Below are 22,228 nucleotides of genomic sequence, written 5' to 3'. Positions count from 1 at the left end.
GACACGGGTTGCAGTAAAGACATGCAATGGGAAACGATCCCAGTGTGAAGAAATGGGACCTTTTGTTATTCAGAGCAAGTTGTCACAACAACTTTTGGTGCCGTGAGATGAGATCTGATAGTTCCACTTTACAAGATATCTTCAGATACTGATTGTGGTTGGATTGCTATTTTGTTCTTATCGAATCAAATCTTTGATGGATGAAAGACAAAGATTTAAAAAACGTAAAATGGTTTCAAAGAGTGCAGTTTAAGTTAGCTGATTCATCGTGGTCAAAAGCGGCTTTGCAAAAGTGAAATTCAGCATCATAGGAAAAAATTCACTTTTTTGTAAAAAAACATACCCAGTAAACCACACAAAGCCACAAAGCAAAACAATGTTACACTTACATCCGTTGCAATAAAACGTCGTTACTTTAACAGCAAACAGTAAATTTTGCGCGAATTGTTTTTACTGGTAAATTTGTTTATCTTACCTTGGGGCAAGTAGCCTTGTTGTGTTGAATGCTGATCATGGCCGACGCTATGAGAGCCCCCTGTCTCACATAGTTTACTGAGTCGCTAGCAAGGGGTTCCAAAAGACTGAGTGCGTCCTATTTTAAATTAAACGTTTAAAAATCAAATGCATCACTACAAACAACCTAATGTTGAATTCTTTTGCGTTTCACTTTTTCCTCAATAATTTTAAGGATTACTTTCACGTTACAACCACAACGGTTTATAATACAGTTAAATACATGGATAAACGAAAAGAACTATGCATAAACGCCTAAGCCTGCAACAGGCATGGTACACCAAGAAGATGAACGTTGAATTAACATTGCTTAGACGCTAATGTAGAAACGTAAGGATAAAGATGTTTTTTGTTTAGAACACGAGTGTATTTTTGAAAAGTTATCTAAAAATTTTCCATTAGTGTTTGGCAACACGTCTAGTAAACAACACAATTGGCAATTGAATACTTCCTTTGGTTATCCAACATCTCATGGTACCTTGTTATGTTGCATAGAAAAGCATAATCGAACCCCAAAGGGAAACATAGACATAAAATCAATTTGAGCAAAATAAAACCGTATTAAATACGTCAAAACTGACACCGATTGCAACGGTGGCGTGGGCTTTATAGTGCGTATGGAATGTTTACTTTTACGCAATAGGTCTGAAAACATAAACAGTCTTCATAATAACGTAATGGTTGAAACAAAAATCTTTTACGTGCACCTGTGAAATTCAGTATGACGTTGAGGAACAATCGCCTACGACTCTTCAACATAAAGAAAACTTTCTATGGTGTAACACAAAAACAACTCAACTTGTGTGGAGATTAACATCAATTAGACACTTTATTACGTTAACACAACATAAAATTATGATCAGTGAAAACGTCACCTTGTTTCCTGTCCCAGCGCAAGATATTCCAAGTGCCATGGCGGAGCCATACCTGACGTGAGGATTGTAGCTTTCAGATAGGAGAGAAACGACACTCGGACATTGTTCTGGAGTTCTAAGAAAACAAATTTGAGTTTTGTAGAGTTTAAAAATAAAATAGTTGGAGCGCCAAGTCAACTTCAAGAGAATGGTGACCCAAATGCAGAAACTCTAGGTGCAAGTTAGCAGACGTTTTGAAAACTCATATACATCGACCTTCACTGCGAAAACCTGACTGTGACAAAGAATAAAAAATTGCAAGATAGTAACAGCTGGGTTTGAACTTCAGCATTATTTAGACATTGGTTTCTGGGCATTAGAGTAGGTCCGTATAGTAAGAATTAATTGCGCAGACACTAATATTATTTCTTTACAAGATATATAAATATTTGCAAATGTAGGCTATATAAATGCCGAGGGTTTGAAAATGGAAAGCAAGTTTTCGAGATAAAGAAGAGTAACCTAAAGCTTGGTAAATCTATAGCAAACCTCGTATTAAACTTTAAACGGCATTGCAGCCGTTGGCACAACAAAATATATCATTCTTCGAAGAAACTTTGACACCGGAAGATAATAATTTGTCCATTAAACTACACAACTTCAATATTAACTAAAAACATTAACATTGTGAAATAGGTTGGTCCATGGCCATCTAAAGATATGGCCTGATTTGTCACATTTTGCAGAAATTTCCAGGTTTATCTAACTTTGGACAAACGTTTAAATAAATTTTTCTGAAAATTAGATTTTTACGCTTTCTTTATTCTTTTCCCCAGATGACACAATAGGTTTTAACATTCTCACATGTTGATAAACAAAGAAAATTTGATTTCGAAGATTTTAGTCAGACTGTTAATTTTCAATAACAGTCTGATTTTGCGTTTTTTAACTTACTTTTTCTCATTTGCTACTGCTTCCCCAAGGCAACAAAAAAGTTTTATGTCATTAGGAAACCACAAAAAATAAAAACATCTCAAAAAATGTCAGTCAAGCACTAGCAGTAGCTGTAATCAAAATCTGCAAAATGTGACAAATCAGGCCGCATCTCCAGGTGGCCATGGTTGGTCTTAAAACACAAGTCTTCCTTTTTGCACTGTAGTAGAAAGCCGAGCCCCTTAGGTAAAGTGCATTAAACAAGACCAAGTTGAAACGCCCACTTTACTTCAGCAAAAATCGATATTCGTGCGAGGGCAAAGAAATTAGCAATTAACAAACTATATTTTTTGGTAGGAACTCAGACCAACAATGTTTCCAGGAATAGCAAAAAAATTGTGTGAATCAGAATGCAGACCGCTACCCAAACTGCTGGTGTGTCCCTGTGCAGCAAATTGGGTTAATCTGTCTATTTAATATAGATATCCGCTTTTTGATCTTACCGTTTGCTCAGGTAAAGAAACAAAATTGCTCTCGTTTCGAAATTAAACCAAGCATGTTGCATTGATATCAAATACTTTTGTTTTTAACTGTCTTGCAACAATTGCGCAGGCATAACTATGGTTTAGTTTTTGCTATTGCACGCCCACTAACACGTACGGTAAGAGGCAATTCGTTGCTTTAGGATTCACGTAAAAAAATGCAAAACTATCTCATAATAACGTAAATTGAAGGTGTTCGAATATATGATAAAGTTTGTCGAAGTTTTAATAATAAAAATATGAAAAACAAACATATTAATCTGATTTTTAAGTTTTTTCCAAAACTTTTTGCCGGTACGGTACAGTTTTAGTTAACAAAAAATGCAAAACTATCTCAACAAGCCTGCAGCAAGATAAATTGAGTTGAAATGGACCAGTTTCTTTAAAAGTTTTCGCGCAAGGTTTAAAACACTTGATTGAGCGCATGTGCGACGGTTGACCCTGTGGCCTAATGGATAAGGCGTCAGCCTCCGGAGCTGAAGATTGTGGGTTCGAGTCCCGTCAGGGTCGTTTTCGATTTTTTATTTTCTTTTCTTTTTGTTCCCGAAAAGATTTGCTGATTCACACAAGCAGCTATTTAAAGATAATTACCACATTTGCTACAAAGCGATCCCAGAAAGACAACGTCTTTGTGTCAGTAACAATTAAAAGCATATTGCGATAACATCGTGCAGGAATACAAGGCTGGCAGAAGAAAATTATTCTGTGGTCAACACAAAGCAAGCAGAAATCTAAAGGATAGTAAAATGAGCTGAAGATTAAATTAAGATTCTACCTCGTTATAAACAAGCTTCAAACTTCGGTAGTAAATTGATATTTATGTTGTTTTGTTTTTTTATTTCACCAGAACCAAATCTGGTTTGTGAGAAAACTGTTTCTGGCTTCATTTGCCCATTGCTTCAACAGAAAATCTATAATATCATTAAAGCAAAAAATAAAATCCCTCCAAGACTTGATTGGAAAACAACACAAAAAAACTATAGCATCCTTCAGCTAAACATTTTACTTCACATTTTTCAATTGCAGTCATTGTTCAAACTTTACTGAAATATGCTTCGTAATACATGGTTTTTGTTTTTGAGAAACAGTGACAATTGCAAAGAACTTGAAAATCGGGGTGTATTGGTTGGATTTGCAAATGAACTCCAGTAAAACGCTGCAGCACAGAAAACAGATCAATTCCATCGATTGAACTGAGAAACTGATTGAAAAGATAACAAGCCAAAACTTATCGCTCATAAAAAAAAAAACTAGAAATAACAGAACGACGAAAAACAGTCATACAACATCGTTTGCATTTCAGTGTTTGCTTCTAGTATAATATAAAATTATTGCATCATTTCTATGTTTTTTGTCAACTAATTTGGGTTACTACATGTCTAAATAAGCAATGTAGAAATCAAAAATAGACAATCAAGGCAAAACAATAATTAAGATCTTTCACCATAAAGATATCAAACTAAAAACGACTTGTCTTTCTAACTTTCAAGAGTATTTAAGCAAAAATTTAGAAAATTTTTTCTTCAATGCATAAACTTTTTTGAAAATCAGCGCATTCTAGCATCACTGGTCTACGGTTTCTGCGACGAGTGGAATCAGTGCGGTATTGAGCCTCAAAAACAGTCTCAGTGTGGACACAGTCTTTTTTAGAATGGCAGCAGCAAAAGATTTTTTTTTAAGTAAAAACAAAACGGTTTAACATTATACAAAAATTACACGAAATGATACACAGAATTATGAAGCATTTGAAGAATCTTCAGCAGTTTTGATTCATTCAAATCGTATCACGGTAGACACTGAAATTCTACACAGTGATTTGATCGCATAATGGTTACGTAACACTATCGTGTAATAAAGCCCACTTTATAGGTGAGATAAATAATCTATTGAACGAACATTCTTTTATTTCCAAAGTATGGGTTCTTTTGCCTCCTGTCATTTTTTCCACAGCTGACTGCTCTTGTACAATTTTTTTATTTGTTATGTGTAGCCAATATAATTTTGATGGGAAGTCTGTAATTTTTGGAGTATTATTGTTCACACAAGTTTAGGTAGGAACGTCAAACAGGAGAAGAAAATAGATCTTTTCGAAAAGTCAGAAAAGCAACGGGCAACAAAATCAGTTCCATTTACATCGCTTCAACGTTTGCAAGGGTTGAACCAATATAAATTTAACAGGTTTTGTTTGATTGAGAACCGTTTTAGGCGAATTGCTTTTTTCCTTTAACCTACTGAGGATATATATATATAAAAAAAGACGGCACTGACGAGAAGTCAGACAATGACGAGCTTCCTACGAGATAGGTCAGGACATAAGCAGTTGAACTTTACAAATAACACAGATTTTTATTTGCAGAACGACATTGCTGCTGGTGTTGTTTAACGTTTATTACAAATGGTGAGACTTTAAGGCAGACACAATCTGTATTGGTGCACACCAGCCCAGGATAGAGATTGACAACAAACAACATATATACAGTATATACGTCGTCAGTACCAACACACCAAACCGTTCTGATGTCAAGAATGGACTTTGGAGAAGCAAATGTAGCGACTGGAAAAAACATTTTGGACAATAATTTCACAACTGTTGATCCAAAAGTAGCAAATGTAACCTTGGTACTAGGCACGCCAGGTAAGAGGTTTGGTTCAAATACGGCTAGATGAAAGAGAATACCCGGGTACGTATAGGTGCTTTAGTGGCATTTACGATAAATGAAAAAGAAGCTTGCTCAAAAATTTTTCGATAGAGTGTACTTGTAGCAAATTAACATTTTCGAAAGACAGATAACACTACACTTTACTTTGAGTAAAGCTGAGACATGCACAATTGCACAATGCCATGGATACGTTTATCTTTCAAACGTTCACCTTGTCGATAAAAGTTTTAAATCTAACAAAAACATTGAGATGGCGTCTGCCATGTCGTTGGATGTGTTTCTAACGAAGACAATGTTTGCTTTCACAGGGAACTCTACACTAAACTACGCCGCCTTGGGTACCATTCCTATCATAATATTTGTTGCTATGGGAAACATACTGGTCATAATAGCGGTCTGGTTGGACACAAAACTACGTAGTGCCACAAACTGCTTCCTAAGTTCTTTGGCTGTAGCTGATCTACTCGTGGCTTTGACAGTCATGATACCAAGCCTGGCGATGATTGTTAACAGTAAGTAATCGTAAAGATTTTTTTGCAACGGTACTTAATATTAGTGAGACGTGGTAAAAGTTAAGAACTAAGAACTTTTTATCTTTCTCCTAATTTGTAGATGGATCGACCAGAGAGGTTGATATAAGATAAAGATAAGTGTTATATTAGAACGATTAGAGTATGCCCTAGATTTTTTATCAATGATTCACTATGAACGTGATTCACTTTGGCGCAATAGACCAAGTATCATTTCTAAGTTGGTAGACATGCGGTAATCGCGGGCTTACATTGGACTTGGAGACCAAGTTTTCAGACAGTAACAAATCCGAATAATTCCCGACAGTACCTTGACATTTTCCTTGACCTTTCCATCAAAATTTTTTATCCCTTTGTAACCAGCATGGTAGTCAGTAAGGCGTACACATTTCGGTAAACGTATTTCTTGTAACGCAATGTCATATTTCTACTTATAAACTATCAAACTTAAATTTATTCAAAATACAATGCAAGTATAATGATAAAAAAAAAATTAAACTAATGTGAAAAGGTCTCTTGCAAGAAGGTATTCTTGTGTAAGCAAAATAAATTATCGCGCGATTAGCTTGGCTTAATGCAATTCGGAAATCAAGTTTACACAGCAGTTACTGAAAATCATCGTAAATCACATTAAACCCCTACGCAAGTCAACTACCTACATACATAGGGACTCAGTCCATGTTACGATGAACATTAGTTTTACATAACAAGCCAAGTTCTACCACTAAAAACCCTTCAAAGTGACACATACCCAAGCCACAAAAACTAGTAATTTAATATGAAAAACAAACATATTATGTATCTCCTTCACAAAGTTCGTTTCATCTGTTTCCAGCTGCCCAGTGAAATTGGCAGAAGCAGAGACCACTCTTTCGCCTTTAAGTTGTAAAGTTGGGAAAATAGTGAGAAATGTTTTTCTTTTGACGTTGTTTACTTGTTAATGCGGCGGCTCGTGCAAAGTCAGTGAAAGGCATCTGACAAGTGTTCCGCAAAGTTATCCATTGTGCAAGAAGCATCTGTCAAATTGTTATGTAAAGCAGTGTTTCCGCGTTTCATAGAAAAGCAACATTCTTTTAAAAAGCACACACTGACAGTTTATATAGTAACAAGTGCAACAACTGTATACAAGTGAAGACGTAAAAACTTGTCGTGTGTTGTGCATCACAACAGAAGAAATGCCAACTAGGTGAAACTAATAACCCAAAAGCGAGCTATAAACGGAACTTCCGAGCATCGATAAGTTTGGTCGACAGAAATCTTTGTGTACATATTAAACAAAGGCATTAATATCATATAATGAGAGCAAGCTTATCATGACACGCATGCGTGACACGCATGAAACTCAGTGGCTGGGGGAGGGTAGTTCTTGTCTGATCGCAAAAAAGAGATAGACTTACGTGAACAATGAAAACGTTCTACTTTAGTTCTGTACAGTGTACACTGTACACGATGTGAGGCGCTATGTTATGCTTCATGTACAAGTTTGAGGTTCAACCAAAATAATTGTGACTCATCGTTTATTATCAATACACTTTGATCTCGATGAGGATTCTGAGGAATGGATGATAATTATTATCGCAGAACAGAATTTTTGCTGAAACATCTTGAGAACATTACAGGCACAAATTTGCACGACAGAATGAAAGACACTCAATCGGTAGGCTATATGAAAAAAAAATTTGTCACCTCAACACGAACAGAAAGAGATATATGCTGTAATCCTAAATAGAAGCACCAAATAGACTTCTTATGCATAAAGCGCTCAATTTCGGCTGCCAATCTTGGTGTCGAGTAGGGGCCCTTAAAAGCTAAAATAACGTTTGTTGCATGAACCGTTCTTGTTTTTTGTCTCCAGTTCCTCACAGACAAATTCTTTTAGATTACGAATGGCCGTTCAGCGACGTGATGTGTGGAATATGGGTGATGCTGGACGTTTTCTTCAGCACTTCTTCAATTTTTCATTTATGCATGGTCTCTTTCGACCGCTACGTGGCGCTCGCACGGCCGTTCCACTACAGAAATACATCTGGAGGCGGTAATGCTCGCATGGGGAAGTTGCAATATTTAGTACAAAGAAAGGCGAGGACGTTAAGACGTGTCGCAGTACGAATCCTTCTTGTCTGGGCCGTAGCCCTTAGTAAGTACTGTCTGATCATACTTTAAAATAAACAAACAAGAAAACAGTTTTGATGTTGTTAGCAATGATAGAAATAAGTGTTGTTGCTTGGTAGTGGTCTTCTGAATACATTTCAATGGCTTTATGATGTAACATTAAAGTAAACTCTTTTTATTGTTTAGGTGTTGCTATTCCGATACCAATCTTGGGCATGATAAATCGAGAAAACTTGTTCAATGGAAAGATGTGCTCCATCAACATACCAAACTTTCAAATCTTTGGCTCCTTGGTGGCTTTCTTCTTGCCTCTAGTTATTATGTTTGTAATGTACACTCTCACAATACGAACACTGCGTCAGCAAGCAAAACTGGTGTCGGGCATGCTGGTGCATAACTGTAAAAAGTCGTCACTCTACCTAAGCCACAAGTCGTCACACAGGCGACATGCGCATCAGCCCGCCAGCACGGACAATCTTGGCTGTCGCAAGTGCGCATCGACGTCGAGTCAGTACCAGCAACGCGACCAGGGTCAGTCGAGTCAACAAGAAGAGGAATCTCCCACCGATAGCCGAGAGTCAGAGGTGGTATGCCGACAATTGCCAAATGGTCAATACATGTGTAAAAGCTGCGATTCAAGTCAAGAGAATGGTGCTAATACGTCTTCCTTATCGACTGGATTGAAACGAGTGACAAAGGCGCTTCGGCAAATACAATCAATTCTAAGAAGCGGGAGCTTTCGGACTCGCCAAGCGGAAATTTCATCACAGCATGTAAAAGATGCAGATGCTCAACAGTGAGTAACAACTAACAACATAGTTGGTCGGATACAATCTGAGATGTATAAACGAAGGTAAAACCAAATCAAACTGAAGAGGAAGTAAAATAACATAAAATAAAAAAGTTGTTGGATTCTTTTTTGTGTGACTTTTAGTTTAAAACGAAGTTAATACTATATACACACAAGAAATGTAATCATTTTATCAAATCATGTGGACAAATTTACTTAAAACATTCCAAAATGAAATTGTGGCTTTTGTCTCAGATCCTTATCTCCGGAACAAAATACCTCAGATCGCGAACGGACTCTTCTTGCTCGGAAGCAAAGATCGTCAGTGAGACAGGTTTCAAGTTCGTTTAAAAAGAAAGCAATGGCAAGCATTACCAATGAACAAAGAGCTTCGAAGGTAAAATGCTGCAATCATTTCAAAACAGAAACCTAGCATGGGATTCTGTGCTTGCTATCATGTACTACTACAATACTACATTGATACTATATTTCCGCACGCACTGTATTATATAAACGATATTTTTGGTGCTGGTTTGATTGCAAGCCATTAATTGATCATTTGTATGCTTTTCAGGTTCTTGGATTGATTTTCGTTTTGTTTTGTTTGTTCTGGTGTCCTTTCTTCGTAACCAATGTCTTAAGCCGGCTTTGCTCCACTTGCAATCAAGAACTAATGGGCCAACTTATGAACTGGTAAGCCATCAGAAATTCAAGATTTCGAAAAGTTTTAAAAACTGTGAAGTTGATTCAAAACTAATGTTTAATCACCGTGAAAGATAGCACTTTTTGCTGCTGCAAAAACATGAAGATTTCTAACTAGTCTAGAAACTTTTACATTACTGACCTTCATTTGTCAAGGGGTGTTCCTACCAACCTAGCTTACAACAGGTGCTGATCATAATACTGCAACACCATCAAACGTTGAAACAATAAAACGGGAAATTTTGTTGACTGGAAAGTGCTTAATTCTGTAGACATGTTAGCCAGTCCACTCAAGTGTGAAGCGGAAATAAACCATATTGAGAAATTTTGAAGGAAAAAGGCAAAATCAAATCATTGGTGCTAATGTTTGGTACGCCATAGGTATACGTCCCATGACAAGCTTTTTTTTTTCAACTTCACCCGACAGGTCAATGCCAGTTGGGTTAAGGTATAAATTAAGTCAACGGGAAGACAGGAGGCCAGGAGGCCAATCTTCTTATTCAAGGATGCCATTGAGTATCTTGCCAAACCACACTCACGAGGTGTCGACAGATGACAGGCAGTTAAATGAAGACAAACACTTACTTGCCAATCTTTTGTGTTGCAGGTTTGTTTGGGTGGGATATGTCTCTTCCGGGGTTAACCCGATCGTGTATACCATGTTCAGTCGACGATTTCGCGACACCTTCCACCTGCTACTCAGATGCAGAATCAGGGAGATATACCAAAATAAGTTCGCTCGAAATGTCTCAAGCCAGGAAAACTCGGGATCCTCCGTGCGTAGCGCACGAACGACGGCAGGCTCAGGCCAGAGACGATCTTCGAGAACTTCTTTGCGGTTGACAGCGTCACATTGGGGGAAAAAACCATCCTCACGACATAACAGTGGAGAAGATGTGCGGCTGAATAATACTAGAATCCCTATAAGTGAGAAGATAGCTTCTTGGAAAGAACAAATTCAACAAAACAAAAAAGACCGAAGTGAATCGGAAAACACAAGTTTGTGGCGCTCGTCAATGAGCGCTCGTGACGACATCGAGCGTCACACAACGACCACGGCCAATGGGGAAGGATTAAACGGAACCAGTTCGTATTCCATACACTCAGCTTCAAAGAAAGCCGACAAAGAACTCAGAAGACTGTCTTCCGAAAACGATGCTGTCTCTTCAGTAAGCAGAAAAGATAGCCACCCTCAATTCGAGCTACAAACCATAACAGCAGGTACAACATTTCGTAAAGTTGTGTAGCTTCCATAAAATTTGATGAAATGGTTGATTGTTAACACGCAAAAAAAATTTTGCTTGCATTTCCAATACCTCAAATGGTGTTTGAAGTTTTTCAGAATGATTTTAAAACAACTCAACATTTAGACTAAAGTATCTTCATCAGGATATGATTTTTTCGATGCCCAACATATAATACAGCTAAATGTGCTTCAGAAAAAATCGTACGGTTGGCAAGTCTACCTCGCGACAAGACGTGGTTGAATGACAAGGACAACTATTCGTCAAGTGATGATGCCTGTTCATCATTGGACAGCGTGTGGTCAAATAACTTCGGTGGTACGTCACCGTCACGTGACCTCCAGAGGAAAGGTGCGTTCCAGGCAAGCAGGAAAAACAACAACACAAACTTCGTGTGCAAAAGAACAAGTTCAACTTTAGAGAAAGACGAAGAGGATGCTTCGGTCGCGAATAAAAAATGTGTGCTGCCAGAATGCGGTGTCTGCTTCAAAAGTAGTCAAGAACTTAAAATGCACAAATTGGGTGGCGGAACACAAAGTGAAAGCGAAAGCTTCTTTTCAAATAGAAAAACTAAATTCATTAAGTCCGGCAAGGAGAAAGCGTTGCCACGAAACGATATTTTTACGTTTGTCACGTGATTCTTGGGACGATTAGCTATAACTTATGCGAGAAAAGTCGATAGGCATACGCAGAATTTGTGAAGCATTGTCGATGAGTTCAGAAAAGTAAATCCCTTTTAGTGCAATTTATTTGCCAAATGGCGTCACAGTGCATTTTTACGTAAACACTAATTGACAACTTTTTTGCAGCATTTTATTTACGCATTGATTTTCGATAATCGAGCCTTTGTTGGCGCGTTTTGTGCACAAGGTGTGTGTATCTCACAATATGAACAACTGCATATTTTGCTATGTCGAAACATGGTTTTTGTTTTCTTCCATTAAGTTGCTTACAATGAGTAGGATAAGGTTATTATGGAAACCTGACAGAGCAGTCAGCCCATCCTAAAAATTTGAGTGAGAATTTAGATGTATGTATGTACAATTCATATTAATGCATTTTCCTACTTTAACCTCAGCTTGTAATATTTTGCGAAAGTTCCGCATCGAAAAGCAGAACTAAGAGTATGAAGCATCTGGAGAGTGCAACATATTTTTTCATGTGAAAAGCTATTTCATTTACTGTTCACTGTACTTCCGAGAGTTCGTTACGTTTTTGTTGAAAACGATAAAATAAAGTGACATAGGTGAAAAACATGCTTCCTAATTGCTTTGTCGTGTGCTGCAAAGACACTGCGTTATTTTCACAGTATTGTCACAAAATTGCTAAAAGCCATATCCAAATTAACACCAGTCGGTCGACAGCGTTTCAATGCTCACCAGTCATGCTACTTGACTACTGGCTTTGGCATAACAGAATTTTGTCATCCATTCGCGGTTTGTTTCCACTAGTGATTTTTTCCATCAATTGTCTTCATCCCTTTTCTCTATGACATCACATCCTGTCCATCACATCCTCCTACTCCAACCAGACCTTGCAACCTCAACCATTCTTATCATTTCCGCGTTCTGCGTTTAAGTCCCTCTTTCCTCTTCCTATTCCTCTTTGTCGCATGTTCATCTCCCATACAAGTCGGTCTATCTATGTTCTTCTTCTCTAGGCATGACCAAAAATAACTAGTAGTCGGACAACGCGGCATGCGACAACTCGGCAAGTGCTCGGCAATTACATTTCAGCTCCTGCCAAGTCAGCAAATGAAATTTACATGCTTACGTCAGACTTGCTTGCTCAATTGTTACTTGCTCTGTTTCATGATTTACCAACTTCAGCCACTTGTTGAAATGTTGCTAGCTCAGTTGTCACTTGCTCAGTTCACAACTGCTGACTTGTAGAGACTCGAAATAACCAAGCATGCTCTTGGTTTTAGAATACAACGTTTTTGGATACAACTTTTGACAGACTCAGATAATTGCGATGTGAGAAAGTCTTAAGTTGAAAGATGGAAAAGCTTACAAGAGCAGAAAGCGACCCCTGACAACAAGAAAACCACTACCGTATGCAACGTTTCTTGCAATCACATTAGTTAAACATAAAATAAGCATCTTACCCAAGCCTGTATTGTAAAAGTGGCTAGTTCGCTTAATACTAAACCTAGAAGACGCTCACTTACTGTAATCGACCGCAATCTCTGACCACCGCTGCCGTATGCCTGATCACAACATGGGGACAAGCAATTATTAACAACAATCTAACTAAGCCACTAAAATAACAAAGAGACACGAAGTGTAAAACGAAAAAGGTTTGCACACCACAAACATACGTGTGCGTGGAAAAACGTGTACTACTGCCCTACACAAAATAGTATATACTGACATAAACAGTACATTAGGCGAAAGAAACGATCTTTTGTTTCCACTAATAGTAACAACAGCCGCTATCGGAATGCTGCTGTCAGCAACAGTTGGAAAAAGAAAAACATGAAGTGCGTCACCATAAAAAAAAGCTGTGACATTATAAAGTCAAGTTGACATAATGCACAAGCAGACTTTAGAACCAAAACCTGAATGGAAGAAATTTTCACAAATGCCAGGTTGCTGTATTGAACGTAGTTAAGTCTACTTACAGCAATCAAGTCGCATGAAGTTTTTATTAAAACTACTATAGAGAGATTGCCAATTGTGAACGAAATCTACGCGAAACGACAGCGAGTCAGCTAATGACACCTATTGTGCATCGCCCCCGGAAGCAACCAAATCGGTTCCACGGTTTAGTCAATTCAAAAAAGAAATTGAGTAATACGGCGTGTGAATATTTTTCGTCTGGTTGGGAATGATGCATCTTACAATTTATTTCGATCACTTTCATTACAATAAAATTGGGCTTCTTGGTTTTCGTGATGTCTATTCTGTGTGCGAAAAGCTAAAACTATACCAGCATACCATTGCATTTTGATTCCGACATAACCTGATTTTGTATGCAAACAAAGAAAAATCATATATGAGTTCAGATTGTCAGGGTTCAAAAAAACTGAAGCAAGCGTTTACTTCTTTACTTCACAAAACAAACATCATTTCTTTTTGCATTAACTTTGGGGCCCTGATTTACACAAGGGCCATAAAAAAGCAACAGTCCTTAACATAGAACAAAAAGAAAGAACAAGCCGGGAAGCATAGAAGTGCACGAAAGAGCAGACAATGCATTAGTTTGAAGAAAAGTAAGCTACGAACGCAGTGCAAGCGATGTGGGAGTGCCATGTTTGCGAACGGCATTAAAGAAGTTGGCATAATGCGAAGAACACAGGTAAACATTATCTCGATGACATAAAGCGTACACACAATGAATGACGTTACAAACAGACAAGAAAGCATAAAGGTAAAGATGAAAAGATCGCCGTAGTTATCGCAAAGTACAATCTTCCGCTTGAAAAAAAACGGAATTGAACTAGGTCCAATACTTTATGTAAGTGAGAATGAATGGAAGAAACAGCATGACGGCGTCAAGAAAATTTTGGTCAGGGATTAGGTTTTCCAGTGTCGAAACCGTCAGCTTACCACATTCTTAACCCTGACAAGAAAAGCATTGATTTCAACACTTGCATGTCGAAAAACGCGATGGACACAGACAACACAGAAATAAATACAAATCGCTGTTGTGGCTAAATCTGGTTGACAGTTCAGGTGATTTACAAGGCGGTTTTATTATAGCAATACCTTGCTCTAACAATTGACTAGAAGTTTTCTGTTGAAATTCCTGCCTGTACACTCGCAATATCAAAAGTTTAAAGCAAAACTTGCGGCTCCTAAAAAATCAACCAAGTGCACTGTTGTAAATAAGTAGTTAATTGTAAAAATCGAACTTCTACAGTTGACCAATAGTGCACTTTTAACACTGGGCGACTTAACATAGTTAACACACTTATAATACCAAACAAAAATTAGTGCTCAATCATACATTTAGTCCAACGTTTAGATAGCTTCGTTTAAACAATGTAATGTCTACTGTCATTTCACTTCAGGGAACAGCTAAATTTGTACTTCTCTTCACAAATTACGTATAATACGCACGCGTGTACTGTATACAGTCGGAATGGCCCGTTTCGGTGAGTCCGATTCGGTGAGTCCGATCCCTATTCGGTGATTTTTTCATTTTTTTTTTAATTATCGGGTACCGTAGCCTAATTATCATTGCCGTTTTAGGGTTAGGGTTAGGGGTTAGAGGTTAGGAACTCACCGAATCGGACTCACCGAATAGTGGCAGACCCTGATTTCTCTTAACTTAAAGTTTTTTACATATTCGTTTTGTTTATAAATATGAAAAACCTATAAAAGCATTAGCATTTACGTAAGTACCTGCTGAAGTCCGTTTGATGGTGTTTTCTAAAGGCAATGTACTTTGCATGCATAAGTATGCCTTTAGAAAACACCATCAAACAGACTTCAGCAGGTACTTACGTAAATGCTAATGATTTTATAGGTTTTTCATATTTATAAACAAAACAAATATGTAAAAAACTTCAAGTTAAGAGAAATCAATTGTCCTCGTTGTAACCTTGTAATAGTAGAGTATTATGACCAAAATAGAACCCATTAAAAGTGAAGCATTTGACAAAGTACCATCTAAATAAGGTGACTGATCTCATCACCCCAACTTGGACAAAAACAACGTTGCGAAGGAAAATAAGCTTGGCAACACACAACCAAAAAGATCAAGTAAAAAATGATCAAAATACCTGATAACTTTGCCGCGACAACCAGCCCAATATTCCGGCTAAAAAAAGCTGCCATTTTTGTATGGTTACCAGACGTAGGAACGATGTAAAAATGGTAACTTTTCTGTTGGGTATATGACCTTATTGAAGAAGTGGAGAAAAAAACTATGTTGATCACGTCCGCAAGCTCAGTTTCAACGCAGAGTATTAAATTCTAAGATAACAATAACCGATTCTTCAATGCATGTTGTCATACGACACTGAAACGCTATTAAAGGAGATTTTTTCTAAAAAGGCAAAATTTACGTCAACAAACTAGTATAGAAAGTCCTTGCATTTCGCTTCAACGTTCATATATATTTAAAAAAAAATCGGGGTTTTTTAAAACCCGATAGACTGTGAAAAACAAAATTCCGCCCAGGTTACGTTGGTTCAAATTTGTACTTTGACAGCAAACAACAAAGCTCGTATCGCTGCATGCCGGTGACGCCATGGCTGGTACAGAAGGAATGGCAGCGATGTAAACGCTTTTTTTTCACACACTGCTTCGAGCTGTGTGCGATCAAAACACACTCTCGCTGTAAAAGTGATTTCAGCGCTTAAGAGATACAAGAATGTGATGATATAATTTTTTTGTGTTTTTTAAGGATAAAAGAACCAAACAAATACTATCTGTATCAACAAGAACGCGAAAGTCCATTGCTGAATGCAGCATTAAACCTCTACTTCAAAGCATGCATGATAATTTATATTATTCTATTAAGCGACGCTCAAGTGTCTCAAAAACCACAAGTGGTGCGGCTCACTTGTTGTAATTTGATGAAGCGAGCATGACCTTGTCAAAACCAATGCAGTAATGTGATTCGTCAAAGGGACGGGCACATTCAAAAATAATGATTCTATTTATAGGAACTGATGTGTGAGGCTGTTAAAAATAAAGTGAGACTAGTTGTTAGAAATTTGATTAGGGTCAACGGCCAATCAGATCACGATCGATTAAATTCACTTCACATGGCATCTTTAAAGCAAAAAGATTGTAAGTAGGCTGAGACTGTAAAAATATATTTTTTTTTAAAACACCCAATAACAGCCACTTATCAGGCAAATATCATAGACCTTTCCCGGCTATAGCCAAGTTTCACACAAAGTTACGACTCGACAAAAGCAATTGATAATATTGACACTTTGCAACAGGAAAGATCTTCAAAATTGACGACCCTCAAAAAAAAAACTCGATTAGTTTGCCTTGCACCAAGTGACGAACTTTTCGTTTGACACTCGAAGTACTCAAAAGTGCTGTATCATGGAATGCAACTACAAAAACTCGGCTTGTTGTGACAGAGGTTAAAACAGATCACCAATTACCATTCTGTATTACAGCAATTGTTACACTGCACTATTTTAATTCACATTGTCACCTACCTGAACAGTATGAAGCCGAGAGATTCAACAGCAGCGCGGCGCACATCATTGTTGACATCTGACACCTAACGGGAAAAAAATATTTTGAATATAGTCACAAAGCGGATAATTTATTTTCCCTGCGATTATGCTATAAATTCACAGTTATTATAATTAATCAAGTTAACTGATTTAAGACTCAGTAAAATCTCAAAAGTTTCTCCACATCTGTTATAATACTTTGTAAAAGATGTGAAACCGCGTATTAACTGAGTTATAAAAATCATTACAAATAACAAGAGGCGATATTGTTCACGGCAGCCAATTATAGCAAGAATTGACAGCAATAGACACCGTGTTTCGCCCATGAGGCTGGACTCGTCAGTATCGCACCAGTAATCACGCCACAATAGGCGAAACACGGTGTATATCGCTGTCAATTCTAGCTACAATCGGCTGCCGAGAAACATATAATTTATATATTTTAAAACAAAAACGTCGGCTGCGTAGCCGAGTGGTGAGAACGTCTGCGCAACGTTCGAAAGGACGTGGGTTCGACACCGCTCCAGAGCAAGCAGCTGTGTCTCGGCGAAAGACACTTAAAGGCATGCCAAAATAAGGGGAGCAGCTGACTCGAAGACTATATGTCACTTCGCTGCTTCCTGTCGTCTGTTGTATCGCATCTGTGATCGCAGTGTACTGTATGTTATCGCAATGGGCGCAAATAAAAGCATGATTATTGACTATTATTTATTACATAGTTGATTGGATGGTCTAAATGGCTAGCGTGAAAGCTACACCGTTATTATTGGTGCATCGCAATTGCTCGCTGTACTAGTGAGTGCTCAGCCTTGTGCTGATAGCCAGAAAGAACGTTCCCTTTTTCACAAGAGTATGCAACGTTGAAATGATGCAGCTCACGTCAAATATAAAATAAATAGAAATCCCGTTGCTATTCAAAAATGTTGAAGAAAAACTTAATGGACTTACTGCGACATGCAATAACTTTCTATTAGCCTTGTTGCTACCCGAGCCAACATAGGCCATAGCAATGGTGTACATGGCGCATCTGCGCAGGATGGGATCCTTGTCTCGCATCAGGTTGTCAATCAGTGCGTCTGCTTCTTCCATGCGGGCATACATGACCTGATAAAAAGAAACCAGTTGTAACCAGTGCTAACCAGGATCTTCCCACTTGCGAGGCAACCAAGACAGCTGGAAACACGTGGTGTGACACCGTTTAGTTACCCCCAGCCGGTATCTCAGTGCTGGGGTAAGATTTACATCCTAGTGATTCCAAGGGAGAAAGATGGTGATAATATGCTCCTTCAGATTCACCACAGGAGAAGACTTGTGAACAGTGACCTAGTTGTTTAAAACATAACAAATCGTAAATGAAATTATTTCCAAACACATACGTTATAAAAAAGGAACAATTTTGGCACACTTCCACAATACATGCACTTAAATAACCACAGCGTACTGACCAGTGCGATGCCAACAGCCAGACCACGAATAATTTTCTCGTGCTGTGTGTCTTGGGCGTAGGACAGCATGTCATCCAGGGCTTGTTCAGAATTGGAACCTGGGAAAAAATGTATTCTTGGGACTTTTTCGCTCAAAACCAAAACCAAACTATGCATTTTCAACACAAGCGCTTTATCGAAATGAACACTTCAACTTTAGGTGAACTGCAACGACTTGTGCCGTAAGACTTGGTCATAATTCAATATGGCTACAATGAGATTAACTACACTTCTTTTTACACTGATTAATTACACTGATATCATAATATAACACAGCGATCTACTACACAGCCAAGCCAACATACAAGCTTCAAATTTGACAAGGTTGATCTGCTACGCTTGATAGCACTCAGAATCGCTGGTATAAGTTGATAGTCAGAATAGTTAGTCAATACATTCTTTATTAGGGTGGGTCGCGAAATGGACTTTTTCACCAATTCGAAAACCTCAAATGGATATGTGAAAATAGGCCCGAAAAAACACTCCATGCCAAATCTGAGCTGATTTGGACCAGAAATAGCTTGCGAAAATGCATTTGAAATTTCCAAAAATATAGACTTTTGGGCGAAAATGGCATTTATTATTTTTTTATCCAAAACTTAAAAACGATTATTCTGTGATCCAATATTGGTGAAATGCATCTCCTTATATATTTTAGATACCACTATACCCTTTTCAGGGTCACAATTCACCTCATGATTATGTTAAAAACTACTTTAAAATGTGAAAAAATTGCCAAATTATGCAATATTGCATCATTCACAAAATTATACTGTAAGAGAGAGGTAGTGTTAATGTAGACTGATTACAATGCTGTCAAATTTGAAAATAACCAGAAAAAATGCATGCCCGATCGTTGGTCCTTCTAGAGAGCTACCTAGGGATTGTAGATCATAGGGATGCGAAACTTCATCCGCTTTTGGCTTATCCGCAACACTAGAAGGGTTACGTTTTTTTGTAATTTACAAAATATTTTACTTTTTATGGGTCTTCTTCTTCTTTCGTTTGAGACTAGATCAAATTTCAGGGCAGGTGGTGGAGAGCCAGGTGAGTGTAGCTTCGTCCAGCGTTGCTATACCATGCGTTCCATTTGGTGCCTTGTAGATGGGACATTCGAGAACGACATGGCCAGCAGTTTGTTCCTCCGCGCCGCATTCGCAGGCCGATGAGGGAGCCAGACCCCACTTGTGCATGTTGGAATGGAAGCGACCGACTCCGGTTCGGATTCTGTTGAGCTTGACCCAAGTCGGCCGAGGAAGGTCCATACCAGGGAGGCGCGCCACCGGGTGGGGCATAAAACCATGTAGTTTGGTGTCGGTGGCGCACCATGCTGCATTCCAAGTGTCTTCCATGAAGTGTGCTGCGCTGATGGCACGATCGCTGAATGGTTGTAGTAATTCAACAGCAGCTGGCACAAAGGGGTGTCTTGACTTTAGTTGCCGGGGAGATTCCTGAGGTGGGATGTTGAGTTTTGCATGGAGCAAGTGGTCAGGATCCCCCGCCCGGCGAGCCAGGTGTATAATGGCTCCCTTTCGGCGAAGCTCAGCAGGTTGGATGCCTGCAAGGATTGGTAAATACTCTGTTGGAGTTGGGCGCAGGCATCCAGTCACAATTCGCAATGCGTCGTTGATTGGGCTGTCGATGAGGCGGGTGTGGGCACTGCGGCACCAGGCAGGGGCGCAGTATTCAGCAGTGGAGTGAACCAAAGCCAGGGTTGCAGTGCGCAAGGTGTCAGCACCTGCGCCCCAAGTTGTGCCTGCCAAACGTCTCAGCAGGGCGACGCGAGATGTCAGCTTTTTGCGTAGTGACTGTAAATGGTGACGGTATGTGAGTGACCTGTCAAGTGTAACCCCAAGGTATGTTGGTTCTGGGCAGGGCGGCAGAATTTTGTCGTTAACGGTCACTTTCAGATCACGTTTTGCCTCCCTGTTGTTGAGATGGAAGGCTGCCGTCACAGTTTTACTTTCGCTGAGCTTCAGTTTCCATTGATGGAGGTATCCAGATATGGTCGTCATGTCTTGGCTCAACGTCGTTTGAAATGATTGCCAGTCTTTCGCAGCGTTGGGACTCATGTTGTCAACCTCCTCGCGGTGAGTCCTGGTAACTGCACAAAACAGGCTAATGACAACAAACAGAGACACATCAGGGCGTCTCTGGGGGTGGTAAAAGGATAAACCCTCAGCCCCAGAGAACGAAGAAAGAAGCCAGAAAAAGTCCCAACTTTTTATGGGTTATATAAGAAGAGTGAAGTTGGTTTTAAAGTAATTTAAGGTTTTTAGTTGAAAACAAGCCAGCAGTAAAGCGTAAAAAAATGTCAAATTGGCAATTGACCCTTCTAATGTTGAAGGAACAACGGAGTTGCGCGTCCCGTAATGTACCGTCCCTAGAGCTTCCCTAGGCACAACTTCCAATATCTAAGGATATTTTGAAGAAAGTGAATCTCCTCAGGGAAAGATGCCTGGGGGATAGGAACGAAGAAGCTGTCTTTTCACAAATAATGTCAGATGTGAAATCAATTAACCTCAAAATCTGTACCAATATTCCACTAATTCCAGACAAGACTATGAAAACCAAATTGGTTAGGCTCCTTAAAGAATATGAAGATCTCAAAAGAAACCATCTCACCAAGAAAAAACGGACTAACTTTACTTCAAAAGGACACAATTGTGGATGTGATATGAAAGCTCATATCAAACACCATTGATTGATCTGCATTTTGTGTGGGATCAGCGGTTAAGGGATAGTGATCGCTCAAGTTCTCAAATTCAAAGTGTCGATCCAACTGGAACTGCAGCACTAAGAGAGCAAGTACGGAAACAAGCAAAGAAAGGATCTAGATCCGCAGCTGCACATTGCAGCACATTTGCCAGTGACATTCAGGGAGACTCTACTAATACTGATGATACCGATGACTCGTCGTCAATTGTTTCCTCTGTTACGTCTTCATTTAGGGATGTTGTTGCTGATACGCCAGAACTGTCAATGTCGAAAACGTATCAAGTTCTCGATTGGCTTCACTAAAGAAGATTTTTGAAAATACTGTATGCGAAAGTGAAAGATAATGGTGTGTCCATTCGAGCAACAGCAGTGATATGTAGGCTACCGCTCTCTTAGTTGATATTGGCATCGTTACGGAAGATGATACTTCACAAATAATTGATAAGAGTAAATTCCAAAGAGATAAGGAATATCTTAGAAATGAAAATGTGGATTGCAATTCCATTGCAGTGTGCCCGGCTTTGGTCCAGGATGTGTATTTTGATGGCCGTAAAGATCAAACACTTGTTCCACGACCAGGAAGCAGCGGCAAGCACGTGGCCAAAGAAGAACATTATTCTGTAGTGAAACAGCCTGGAGGCAGGTACCTAACTCACTTCACTCCTCAAAGCGGACAGAGTAAGGACATTCAGCAATTCTTATCGGCTGCCCTAAAAGAAAAAAATTGGCTGACCAGTTTGAAGTTCATCGGGTGTGACTCAACAAATGTTAACGTTGGAATGCATGGCAGGGTTATGGCATTATAAGAAAAGCATTTGGACCATCGGCTTGTCTGGCTGATATGTATGCTGCACATGAATGAGTTGCCATTCCGGCATCTTTTTATCAACCTTGATGGAGAAACTACCGGTGATAGGTCAATAGGTCATTCAAAGGATCTATTGGGCAGCTTTGTAAGTCTGCTGAATACCTTCCTATCGATATCAATTTCCAAC

General features: G+C 38.9%; 2 protein-coding genes and 1 non-coding gene across 3 annotated transcripts in view; 2 read left to right on the top strand and 1 right to left on the bottom strand.

Annotated features, from left to right (window-relative positions):
• The window catches only part of LOC145766200 (26S proteasome non-ATPase regulatory subunit 1-like), a 40,726-nt gene that overhangs the window by 8,306 nt on the left and 10,192 nt on the right, over positions 1 to 22,228 (bottom strand). The window contains exons 13-17 of the mRNA XM_082577863.1: positions 18,477 to 18,574; positions 17,980 to 18,135; positions 17,011 to 17,075; positions 1,389 to 1,503; positions 476 to 592 (exon numbers count right to left, since the gene is read on the bottom strand). Of these exons, the coding sequence (XP_082433989.1) occupies positions 476 to 592; positions 1,389 to 1,503; positions 17,011 to 17,075; positions 17,980 to 18,135; positions 18,477 to 18,574 (551 nt within the window). The remainder of the gene's footprint in view (positions 1 to 475; positions 593 to 1,388; positions 1,504 to 17,010; positions 17,076 to 17,979; positions 18,136 to 18,476; positions 18,575 to 22,228) is intronic.
• Trnar-ccg (transfer RNA arginine (anticodon CCG)) lies at positions 3,280 to 3,352 on the top strand. The gene has a single exon. It is a non-coding gene; the product is annotated as a tRNA-Arg (tRNA).
• LOC145766340 (uncharacterized) lies at positions 5,207 to 12,128 on the top strand. Its single transcript, XM_082578032.1, has 8 exons — positions 5,207 to 5,477; positions 5,811 to 6,014; positions 7,912 to 8,169; positions 8,331 to 8,940; positions 9,190 to 9,331; positions 9,509 to 9,627; positions 10,244 to 10,857; positions 11,076 to 12,128. The coding sequence occupies exons 1-8, from the start codon at positions 5,360 to 5,362 to the stop codon at positions 11,516 to 11,518; spliced, it is 2,508 nt and encodes an 835-aa protein (XP_082434158.1). The 5' UTR covers positions 5,207 to 5,359; the 3' UTR covers positions 11,519 to 12,128.

Source organism: Aplidium turbinatum, chromosome 3, assembly GCF_918807975.1.
Source record: "Aplidium turbinatum chromosome 3, kaAplTurb1.1, whole genome shotgun sequence".
NCBI lineage: Eukaryota > Metazoa > Chordata > Ascidiacea > Aplousobranchia > Polyclinidae > Aplidium > Aplidium turbinatum.
Note: the sequence above shows the minus strand (reverse complement) of the source record. Positions and strands in the feature narration are given on the sequence as shown.